Consider the following 12,182-nt stretch of genomic DNA (forward strand, 5'->3'; position numbering starts at 1 on the left):
CTGTGATACGATGAAACGAGTCGTTCCTGCGTCCTTTTCCCATCTCTCTTTTCGTTCGGGGTCAAGAAAAAGGATGTTTTCAAAGTGATCCATATTTAATGCTAAACTTTTAACTCGGGAGAGAATCCTTTTATTTTAATCAACTGAGAATTATTGCATTTACCTAGAAAAATTATCAACGGTAACATCAGTTCTGATATTTCGAGCATACATGTCAGTTTCCTCGGCTTTTCAAATTGCCGTCACCGACTGGACCTCGTGAAGAGAAACTTTGATGAAATATTTCCTGCATGAATTGAAATGAATTACAATTCTTGCATGAATTCCTGTGTGATGACATGATAATCAGCACAAAGGAAAATAAATAGTAAACTAGTAATAGTTTTGTAGCTGCCAAAACTCCTGATAGAACATCTGAGTTTACAGAAAGTTAAGTTAAAAAAAGAAATACAGAAAGATAAATACATCTCTCACAATCATGATCACCTAAAGGTGGTAAAGTTCAAAAACAAGACAATTCGGACTGGAAAACCGCATATCTACTTGTAAGCAGCCTTCTCAGTAACTGTTCATATTCCTACTTTACATGATCTCGAGGGCATCAGACCCAATTTTAACTTATGTCATATAACTGCCTCTGGAAGATCTAAAAGTGTATTGTTTGATCTCAGCATTACCCAATAAACCAGTAACAAACAAAATGTGTGGATTTCGTCAGAAACGACAATGAATTAATCTAACTTCCACAAGTTTTCAGAGAAATAATCAACCTCCACAATTAATCTTCATCATCTGAATTTGCAAAGGTAATCTTTGTGGACTTGGGAGCATCTGCTGTTATTTCTTTGAAATGCGCTCCATAAAGTTTTGATTCCTGCAGGAGAAACAGTATATTACAAAGTAAAGAGGATGGAATTTAGGTTAAGATCTTAGTAAACATCAATTCAGTCGCCTGAGTTACTAAAGGACAATGGCAGCACGTGGAAGTAAATCTTACTCTAAAATTTGGATCATACAGAGCTACATATACTACCTCAAGCACAACCAATGATAAAAGGTCAGCAGATGGAATGAAAGCTTAGTTTAAAGCATGATCATCCTGATGGCATTACCCTGAATTGTAAATTCTGTTGCTATATGCTAGGAATTAACATTTAAGCATGTTTTGTAAAATGCGATCTCCCTAGGGAATTTGTCCCCCTCTTCCTTGTGATTATTATTTTTTGTTCTAGTAGGATAACTACCATGAAGCTCTCGAAAACTTGGAAAGACTAGTGCATAATAATTTATCCTACACTTAGAACCTGATGCACCCTCTCCTTCAAGAAAAAACAAGATCGAAGCTTTTCTCAGTCTAACTAAACAATGGAACATGTGGAATACAATTGCTAAAATACAAACCTTCTTCTTCACATGGGTTCCAAATTTTGTGAGGGAAGCAGGAACAGTCTGCCCAGCTTCTCGCAAAACATTGACAAGTTCTCCAGCAAGGCCCTGTTTGTTCCCAAAACACAATTATCCTCATGTTTAGACTCATGTGCTTCAATCAAAAAGCTACGCCTTGCAAGAATTTTACTACCTTATTTTCCTGAGTGAAGAAGGTATGAGCAACCCCCTTTTTACCAGCACGGCCTGTTCTCCCAATCCTGTGGACATAATCCTCAGTGGTCAGAGGAAAGCTGTAATTTATCACCACTTCAACATCAGGTATATCAAGTCCTCGAGAAGCCACATCAGTAGCAATCTGCAAATTTTGACAAGAATTTAATTTGAAAAAATCAGTGTAAGGAGAGAAGAATTGACAGTGTGGCTAACACACTACTCTATGTATAAACACTTAACCAAAGAACAGAATGATAAGCGAGCATATAACTCACCATCAAAGGGCATGTTCCCTCTTTAAATAGTGATAAAGACTTAGTTCGATCATGTTGAGCTTTGTCACCGTGCACAGAAACAACCTTCCAGCCCCTTCAACACCAGGATGAATGGTTTAGATCTTATCAATAGCATAAAAAGAAGCAAAATCATACAAATTGGATCAGCTAAAAGATAATAGTGTATATCAAAAGACTACCTTCTCTGAAGCATTGTTTCAACACGAGCAGCTTCCTTCTTGTACAATACAAAAACTAAAACCCTATTTCTGGGCCAAAACAAAAAAAAGGAAAACAATATCAGTCAACGAATCATAGAATATAGTTAAGAAACAAGAAGTCCATCATTTTTCTTACAACTTTACAAGTTACGACATGAGTGCACATATCCATTGATATTTTTCCTCCTAATTTAATACTTCTAGTGACTTTGCATATCTAAAGATAACAATTGGCCCCACTACAAATGCCTCTTAGGTTAGGTAATTCTGGTATGCATTCATGATGTTAGACGCAAAGTAACCAAATGAGGCAAGTGACCGAATAAATGCAGCAGAAATCAGAAAAAAAAAAACTTTAGAATCTACCTTTGGGATTGGTGATACTTTTCTAGCAAAGTAACTAATCGTGAATCGCGTGCCCTATCATCCAAAACCTACAAATCAGCATAAACTCATCAGTGGTATGCAAGTGTAATAGTAGAAAAGTTGTTAATAACATTACCATGCTTTAACCTGAGCACGCACATACCTCTACAATTTGCATGACATCATGATTAGCTGCAAGATCCTCCGATCCAATAACCACCTGAAATTTACAGTTATTTAAAAAAAATAACAAAAAGAAGCCAGAAGTGCCTTTATGAAAAGTCAAAGCATGAGGAACACCTTAACAGGGTTTGGATCCATGAATTCTTGAGCAAGCAGGTGAACAGCAAGAGGCCATGTTGCACTGAACATTACCATCTGGCGCACTGAGCAGCAGAAACGATTGTTATGCATGATACAAAATAAAGTAATGTGCTTAAATGAATGGTGTTCTCCACTTATGGCACCTTCTACTTGGATTGAGTCACTCAACCCCCCTTCCTAAATTAATGCACTTTTCATCCCCACTGAATATATTTAAACCAGTAAATATTGTAGTGCAAATTTGCCAAAGAAAAGATGCACAAATACTCCATTACTAGATAAGTACCCATAAACCTATCTAACTGATGGAAAAGGACATTTCAAAATTTTAAATATGCATTTGATACCAGTACTACCAATCAACAACCTCAATTCATCATCAAAGCACAAGAATCATATGTGATACCAACAATCAGATGAAAACGGAAGTATCATTACATGAGGCTCCCAAAATGAAGAGCATAGCATCACATTTAGTTACACATAAAAAAAAGTACTTTTCTAGCATGACATGCTTGACTTATATGCAAGTAATAACAGTTGGGGACAGTAGCAAACCAGAGCATGTCTGGCTTAATATGGACCGAACTTCAGGTTCAAAACCCATGTCAAGCATTCGATCTGCTTCATCAAGAACCTACAGAAATTGCAAAGTGCAAACGTAGTTTAAAGTCTGATTCAGCTACTTTTCTGAAAGAAACAAATGCATTTTTCATAAATAATTCCATTATAGAAGTGAAAAGTGCGCATGACTGTTTTAAACTGAAGCAAGAAAATAGCAACCCATGTGTCCCAAAACATGATATATCATGGCCTTGCAAAAGAACACTTCTCTTAAAAGATGTGGCTATAAAATTCAATGTGGGAAAAAGAAAAATGGACCTTCACCTGAGACTTTAATAGTACCAACTGAACCTCATTAGCAAAACTCATTGATCAAGGCCAAATCTAGCAAGCTTTGGCCCTATTTTTCCTTCTAGGGGTTAAAATTGAAACCACAACTTCGAACCACATAAAAATCATCTCTCCAGGATATTAGGTAAGTACAAGTAGAGGTAATTCGGGATAGATTCCGATCATCAACTTGATACATGCCAACTATCAAAGATCCTGACCACTTAGTAAAGAGCAAAATCTTATCAAGTGTCAGTATGCAATTGTTCTTCTCTACTAATGTACATGTTGAGCTTTAGAAGTGACACATTGCATTGAAGGAACCATCAAAGGATCAAGAAATGCAAGCGGGGAGCATTAAAAAAATTGTCAATATTTTCCATTATATTAATTTGTCGCCTTCAAGATAACTCAATGTAGGGATCCATTGTTATTACTCATGTAACAAGGAAAAGAAAGCCCAATTAGAAATGCAGCAGAAGACATCTGCTGTAAATAATATCTCTTGTGGTTTCTCTGAAAGTATGCTGATGTGCAATACTTTGGTTCTCAATAACTTCTAATTAATGGAACATTAACAAGAGAAGACCAAATGGTGGATTTGCAAAGAAAAAGTTAGCTCACCACAAAAGAAACCTCATTGAGATTGCAAATGCCCATTTCAATCAGATCTTTCATGCGGCCAGGTGTCCCAATAACTATGTCCTGCAAAGCACAAAATTCCAACAAAGACTTAAGGTGAGACAACCAGTGTTTGTGGTGATAGTCTAGAAAATAATGGTTTCTTCACTTTGCAAACAATTTATATAACCAGTAATATGCAAGGACTTCTAAGCAGAAACCCTAAAGATAAAGGTTTAATGTTCAGATCCATTGTTAGAGAATACCAGATACACATATGTACCTTCAATTCAACAACAGCTCTAAACTGCCATAGGCCAGTTATGCCCAACCTAGAGTCTGAGGAATGTCAGAGCGTCATTATTATCTCTGAAGAGAATAAAATCTATAAACTAGAAACCATGAGGTTCTGGCAAATAAATCAGGATGATTCATCAAATAGTACTACATGAAGTCACCATACCAGAGTAAGGTGCAGCATATGCAAAAGTTTAAGAGCCTAAACTATATTAGTTTCTGAGATTGCGTAAAGCATAGAAACCAATACTATGTGGCAACCAATAGAAAAGGTTTCATAAGAAAATGTACGATACATAACCAACAAGAGATAGAAAATCTACGATAGTCTTTCCAGATATCAACAGATAAATGATTGACAGAATTATCCTATTGAGTTCCAAAAGGTGCAGTAGTTAAGGGACATCATCAGAAATTGGGTACAAAAAGTCCAAGTATGTCAGGCCCAGATAGTTATATCAACCAGAATGCTTCAACTTCCACAGAACAAGACATTCACACTTCTAATAATAAAGAGAATCCAATAGGCAATGATAGAAAGCTAGCAATATGATAACAAAATATCTTAACTATTAGTTGCCTAATTAGGCACTCATCACATGGTAAGTGCAACAAGAAACCTTAATTTGGCAGAACTTAACTGTATTATATGCATGTACTAAGGAAGTTAAGTTACATAATGTATGTTTTTATGTCACATAATTATATACTCACAGATTGCAGAAATTTTATTTTAATATATGTTACTAAAGGAGTTGACTACATGCAGTCACATGAAAGTAACAGCTGAACCAATAAAATAATTTTCTGAGAACAACTAAGCATGATACAAAGAGCAAAAGGTATTTGCAAGTGACTCACAACTCCAGATTTCAGAGAAGAAATTTGCGGCCCTTTGGAAGTCCCCCCATATAAACAAACTGATTTTATACCGCAAGCAGACCCAGCTTCACTCAGAACCTCTGCAATCTGAAACCATAATGAGAATTGCACTATTGAACCACATCTAGAGCTCTCAAATACATTTCATGAATCATGTGAACAACATCCAGAAAATCAAATCTGACATATAGAACTAATCCAAAACAAACATAATAGAACTTACCTGTTGTGCTAGCTCCCTGGTAGGTGAGAGTACAAGGCATCTGGGAACTGCTTTCTTTGATGCTTTCTTGTTACTCTTCTTCAGGATATGCATGAGTGCTGGGACGCCAAATGCAATGGTTTTCCCTAGCACAAACAACAATATGAAGTTAGTGCATTATATAACAGAATCCTAATTTTCACGCTTACAAACCATAAAGAAGAGCTAAATTACATTTCATGCTCTCAAAAATCAGCAGCATGCGTATAGAAAAGTTAATAAGCGCTTTCTGAATCCATGATAAAAGACTAGAAACTAGCATTAAGTTCAATCTTTTATTGAAACCAGGTGTATTTTAACGACTAGAATTATAACAGACACCTGACCAATTAAGACATAGATCTATGAAGGAAAACCATATTAAAAGAATGAAAATTTAAACATTAAATACGAGTAGGTGAGTAATAAGAAGCAAAGGACCAAACCGATGAATCAAAATACGAGATTACCGGATCCAGTTGCAGCAATTCCAATAAAGTCCCGTCCATCCAAGAGGTACGGCCAAGCATGCGCCTGAATCGGCGATGGCTTACTAAAACTTTTGCAGCAATCAAGAACCTCTGCAGGAAGCCTGGACTCAGCAAACGAACCCAAGGCCGCATACTTTGGATCTTCCGAATTATTCCCCGATACAACCACAGCGTTACTTCCTTCCAATTTGCCCTTCTCCACCCCTCCTTTCTTCCCCTCCTTCTCTTCTTGCTCCGCGTTGTTCGTTTCGTCGATGGCATCGTACTTCTTCTTCTTCTTCTCCTCCTTGGATCCATCGAGATCGACATCGGATTGCTTCTTGTCCTTCTTTTTCTTTCTTTTCTTCGGCTCTTCGTGTCCGTTCTCGGTAGACTGTAGGTTTAAGTTTTCTTCCGCGACTTGATCTCCGTTCTCGGATTCCAAGCTCCTGCTCCTCTTTTTCTCCTTCTTCTTGGCGCTATTCGTCTTCTCCTGGTTCTCGGAGATTTCTAGGGTTTCTGGTTCGCCATAAGGGGAGACGCGCGCTTCGAGCTTGCGACCCATCGTGAGATCGAGAGGCGAACCAGAGAAGAGGAGGGAGGAGGAGGAAGAGGTGGAGTTAGTTTTCTAGGGCTTTGGAGGTGGGTTTTTGGACATGGGATAGGCACGTGAGGACAGACAATGAAGCCTGTGGTTGGCCTTTATAGCGGCCATATTGGGTCGGATTCGGTCGTAGAGCTGTACCTTGATCCGTTTATCTTTCTCTAATAGAACCAACCACAATGAGCTAGATAGCATTCAGCAAAACGAGCAAGTGAAGAAACGATGATAACTAATTTCCTCGTTTAGCCCACAGACAAGGCAAGCTCTATAGAAGAAACTCAACCCCAACCCTACTAGAAATAGTCTGGTTATAAGTTTATTCCAACTTAGTTTTTAATGAAAACCTTAATTTTTGAGATATTTAAGGACCAAGGTTAATAAACTCAATCTGACGAAGGTAACCCATAGATCGATTTTAGGAGTGTCTAAACCTTTAGGATGAGGTCTCCGCACCCAAATATTCAACCTCTTATGAAACAAAAGATGGATCCCAAAGAGTTGGAAAACCTTATCCCCATCCCAGACCCGAATTGGAATAAGATTTGGTGCAGTCTTATTCAATCTTGCAAATCAGATATATATATTAAGGTAGGTGGGCCACTTAGAAAGAGTTAGTACAATGAGTTGTCAGACTAAAATAAGTCTCTTTAGAAATTTTTATTAAAGAGAGGTCGATTTTAACTAGCTCAGTTAGTCAGTTGACATATCATAAGTCACCTAAAAAAATATTAAATTATTAAATAATTAAGTGATTCAATTATAAGTATCTATCAGTTAAACTAAAATGCTTAGCAGTTAGAGTGCTTAATGTAACAATTTTTTTTTGGAGCGACTTATAATCATACAACAGTTTCTAAGTAGGGTCATTTTGGAAACAAGGCAGGCGGAACAACAGCCGTCCATCTTCTACCGATCAGGTACAGCGCACGTGTCCAGCAACTGGCGGATGCATAAATCGAACCGTTTAAAGGTGCCTCCCTTCTCTTGCGATGCAAGGAAAGTATACTCTATCGTGAGGCAAAGCTAGGGTTTTAGGGATCTCGAACGTGAGCACTCTTGTCTTCTCTTCTCCTTCGCATTTGGGAGCGGTGGGCGGTAGATCGGTCATTCTATGGCGCTCCAATTCCTTGAGTCCCAGCGGGAATCGCATCCGGAGCTTGCCGATTGGTACAACGCCCTCGCGGATCTCTACCAGAGGAAGCTATGGCACCAGCTCACCCTCAAGCTCGAGCAGTTCGTGGCCCTTGCTGTCGTTCAGGTCGGCCTCTTCTTCCTCCTCGATTTTGTCAATATTTTTATCTATTCATGTCTAAATTGTCCGCTTTGTAGCGGTTTACTTGTTAGCCGTTGAGAATTTTTGGGTTTTTTGGCGCGTTTTATTTGGATCTCCTTGTTTTTTAGATGTAGACGGTGGGGTGTCTCTGGTCCATGCGAGAAATAGTCATCTAGAGCTCTAATTAGGTCAAGGCTGTAGATTTTGAGTGCAGTGAGAAAATAACAGGAGGCCGCTAGTGGGAAAACATTTAGTTAATATTCTCGCAGAAAGTTTAAACCTAACGGCTTTCTTTTAGTGGAATCCACAAGAAATGGTTCCGTACATTTACCTGGTGAAAATATCCGGATTTTACCTTCAGATCTTATGTAGAAAGGGAGAAATTCCATACGGATGTAGAGTGCTTCAGAGCCATCATTTTAATCTATGTGAAAAGTTCTATTATCGTCTGGTCAAGTGGAGTGATCTGGCCATGTGCGAGCCTGCACATACCTGATATGACGAGAATTGATGCTAGATGGAGTAAAATATTTGGAGTTTTGGACTGCATGAAATTTTATGCAAATCGACGTATTGAGTTTATTGCCTAGATCAAAAAGTTCATTTCAGTTCCTTGATGGATATTTAGGTATCACCTAATGAGTAGGAATTTGAAAGATCATAAATGAATGATTGAAATCCAAGAAAGTAGTTCGGGGTAAAGATCAGATATTGGAGTAGAAATATAAGTGAGGAAGGGAGGAAGAGAAGGCATCAAACCAAAACTATTGTGCTCTCCCTACACCTCTGCTCCCTCCTTCTATCTCCATGGGCAACCCCATTGCCTAGGTGTTTACCTTGCATCTGTATTCTATGCTAGAAATTTAGGATATTAATATTGCAGTATGTAATCAAGTTTAATGTTAACTTAGCGAAGTGTTACTATATTGTTTTAGCTGCACATGGATGTGCTCTCCTTTTCTCTTGGGCGTTACTGCCCATAATTATGTTGGAAAGTCTGTTTATGTAAATGTTATTTCCCTTTCAGGCTGGTGATGCTCTCATCCAATTATACAATAATTTCATCTCAGACTTCGAGACAAAGATCAATCTATTGAAGCTTGCTCATTTTGCGGTGATAGTATCACGTCAATATGCAGAAAAAGAAGCTGCAATTAGCTATCTTGAGGGTGTAGCTGGTAAGCTGCGTGATACACGGGAGATGCGGATTGAGGAGCCTATTCTATATGTGAAGATGCAAATAGCAGCCTTTAATCTTGAGAAAGGAAATCAGAAGGAGTGTAAGAAATTGTTGGATGAAGGGAAAACCACTCTAGATGGCATGACTGATGTTGATCCTTCAGTTCATGCTAGCTACTATTGGATATCCTCTCAGTATTATAAGTCTCGGCAAGATTTTGCTGAGTTTTACAAGAGTGCTCTTCTTTATCTTGCATACACGACGGTGGACTCAATTTCTGAGTCATTCAAGCTGGTACATTGTTGAGCTTCTCAACTATTTTATCTAGAAGCAGAATAAATGAACTGTCTCAGCTTGTGTATGGTGTGATTCACTTAATGCTGATATATTAGGTTGTAACTTTAGTTTCATTCTTGCCAAAAAAAATTATTTACCTTTACCTTTAAGTAACTGCAACTGGTTTCCATTGCAGATACTGTATCAATGCCAAAGGTTTTTCCTTTTGTCTAAATAATGCTTGACAAATTGTTTTTCTATATTTCACTAATCTATATTTGGTGCTATCATGTTCCAGGACTTGGCATTTGACCTTTCCCTTGCTGCTTTGTTGGGCGACAATATCTATAACTTTGGAGAATTGCTAGCCCATCCAATTGTAAGTGGAAATTCTAGAGTGAGCACTTGATTTTTTTTCAAAAGTACAAAAGTGTCGTTTTTCTGAAATTTATTAAGATCACGCTTTTAATAATTGGATACATATTATCTAGTTGATTAATGTTAGGTTAGATTGATAATACTTGTGTAAGAATCATTAGACAATGATTGATCTTGATCTAATGTGCTGTTTTAAAATTTATTGATTTACTTACTACCTGAGAAGTTAAAGTCATCTTTCAGTTATGTGATTCATTATCAAGATGGCATAATAAATTAGTGTTCATGTCTCTCTATCTGGATTATTATTTTGGTAGGAAGCTATAATCATCTTCATTAGATGTGTTTGTTCAATAAATGGATTCAAGATTTTTTTTTCCTTTGCAATTTGTCGCATTTTTTTCTGGTGAGGGCAATAACTTGAGGTATAACTTAATTGCACTGGCTTGTACTATACCGGCACTGGATTTTCTGGATGGGATCTTTATTCTGCTAGCCAAGTTTTATAACAACTTTTGAGTGCTCCGTCCAACTAATCCGACAAGTCAAGTATACTTGTGTGAAGCTAACTTTCATATTTTAGGTAGCAAGTCTTCAATTATATTTTTTTAAAAGTTGATTTCATTTTTAAATGTTAAGTCTTTTAATGATATAATGTAGATCAATAGTCTTCTTGGAACAAAAGTGGAGTGGGTCTACCACATACTTCAAGCATTCAACAGTGGAAATCTTACTCGCTATCAAGAACTCTGTCAGGTGCACAATGCTGCTTTGACTGCACAGCCAGCTTTGGTGCAAAATGAGAGGAAGCTACTTGAAAAGATTAACATCCTTTGTTTGATGGAGATAATATTTAGGTAATATATCTGGCGACTTAGGCTGTATAAAATGTTACGATGTTATATTAATCATCTGATCTTCTGTCCTGGTGTTCACTTGTCGTACTTCCTGTATATACTCAATTGATGTTGCTTTTGATGTCGCCTTGCAGTCGGCCATCTGAAGATCGAACTATTCCTCTAAGTATTATAGCTGAACGAACTAAGCTGTCCATCGAAGATGTGGAATATCTTCTTATGAAGAGCCTCTCAGTAAGTTGAGATTAAAGTTTGCTATGAATTTTCTGGAAAGAAATTTCTGTCTAGTATTTATAATCACATCGTGGGCTAAGTTAGTTATATGGCTGGATGAGCAGAAGTTGATTCTGAATTCTTCTTTACAAAGTAATTTGTGATTTCTAACTTGGTGGGATTACATGAGATTGTATTGAGGAGACAGTCAAATATATAAAGTTGCCATGTTAATGTGATGAAAGATAAGATGACGGGAACCACAGGACACTGACTGGTCATACCTATAAAACTAATCAATACCTAGGATCGAGGGAGTGGGACAATTGTTACAGTTGAGCTTCACAAGAGGAAACCACTTGGGTTGGGATGGGGAAAAGTCTGCATGATGTACATCTTTTTCTTAATTTCATTTATGTAGTTGCATTACTTAATTAAATAACAAACCGTTTGTGCGAGTTGTTATGCAAAGACTATGCATTGGCAACTTTTTCCTTAAAAATATTGATTAACTTTTCTAGTTACAAATTGAGGTGGAGATGTCTGATTCCAGAAATGGAAGAAGCTATTCAGGTTTGGAGTTTTCCCACGAATGACCAAGCTGATTCAATGCCTTGTCTCTCTTCTACAGGTTCATCTTATAGAAGGAATAATTGATCAAGTAGAAGGCACAGTTTATGTCTCCTGGGTGCAACCCAGGGTATTGGGTGTGCCACAAATCAAATCCTTGCGTGATCGGCTGGATACTTGGGTTGGAAAGGTGCGCTCGGCGTTGTTGTCAGTCGAAGCAGAGACACCTGATCTAGTGACCACATAATTCAATTTGGCTTGTCCTCGTTTACAAGCTGGCGGCGGCAATGTTAGCAGAAAACAAAAAAAACTAGCACAAATAGGAACGACTGCAGCAGCTCTGCTTTGGGTCCTTATTGTCTATGACCTCAATTTTAGTGCTCAAAGAATGTAATTCTATGTAGGGAGGTCTATTTTCAAATTTTGAGCAAGTTTCAAAACTTGTTATATGCTTACTTACAAGAAGACATCAAGGACCCATTGTTTCATGGTAGAGAATGTTTAGAGTTTATTTCATCTGTTTGATTTAATGTATGTGGAACATGTAAGCAAGAAAATGCTTCTCGTTTTCTTCTGTTCGTATGTTCTGAGAATTGTAAGGAGCTCGAATTAGACTATTTATAGTTCACTAAATTGGA

The 12,182-nt window shown here is 37.6% G+C and overlaps 2 protein-coding genes across 2 annotated transcripts; one reads left to right on the top strand and one right to left on the bottom strand.

The window, feature by feature from the left end:
• Nucleotides 1–270: 270 nt before the first annotated feature.
• On the bottom strand, nucleotides 271–6,877 carry LOC140767501 (DEAD-box ATP-dependent RNA helicase 5). The gene is made up of 13 exons (XM_073107432.1): nucleotides 6,194–6,877; nucleotides 5,706–5,830; nucleotides 5,462–5,569; nucleotides 4,307–4,387; nucleotides 3,347–3,425; nucleotides 2,765–2,850; nucleotides 2,628–2,684; nucleotides 2,465–2,532; nucleotides 2,078–2,146; nucleotides 1,878–1,971; nucleotides 1,580–1,744; nucleotides 1,402–1,494; nucleotides 271–874 (listed from the first exon to the last, which is right to left on the bottom strand). The coding sequence occupies exons 1-13, from the start codon at nucleotides 6,756–6,758 to the stop codon at nucleotides 779–781; spliced, it is 1,686 nt and encodes a 561-aa protein (XP_072963533.1). The 5' UTR covers nucleotides 6,759–6,877; the 3' UTR covers nucleotides 271–778.
• A 900-nt stretch (nucleotides 6,878–7,777) lies between these two features.
• On the top strand, nucleotides 7,778–12,118 carry LOC140767547 (26S proteasome non-ATPase regulatory subunit 13 homolog B-like). The gene is made up of 6 exons (XM_073107502.1): nucleotides 7,778–8,055; nucleotides 9,098–9,544; nucleotides 9,825–9,905; nucleotides 10,565–10,761; nucleotides 10,896–10,995; nucleotides 11,606–12,118. The coding sequence occupies exons 1-6, from the start codon at nucleotides 7,909–7,911 to the stop codon at nucleotides 11,789–11,791; spliced, it is 1,158 nt and encodes a 385-aa protein (XP_072963603.1). The 5' UTR covers nucleotides 7,778–7,908; the 3' UTR covers nucleotides 11,792–12,118.
• The last annotated feature ends 64 nt before the right edge of the window (nucleotides 12,119–12,182 follow it).

The sequence above is a fragment of the Typha angustifolia genome, chromosome 9 (assembly GCF_048772165.1).
Source record: "Typha angustifolia cultivar Huaian chromosome 9, ASM4877216v1, whole genome shotgun sequence".
Lineage (NCBI taxonomy): Eukaryota > Viridiplantae > Streptophyta > Magnoliopsida > Poales > Typhaceae > Typha > Typha angustifolia.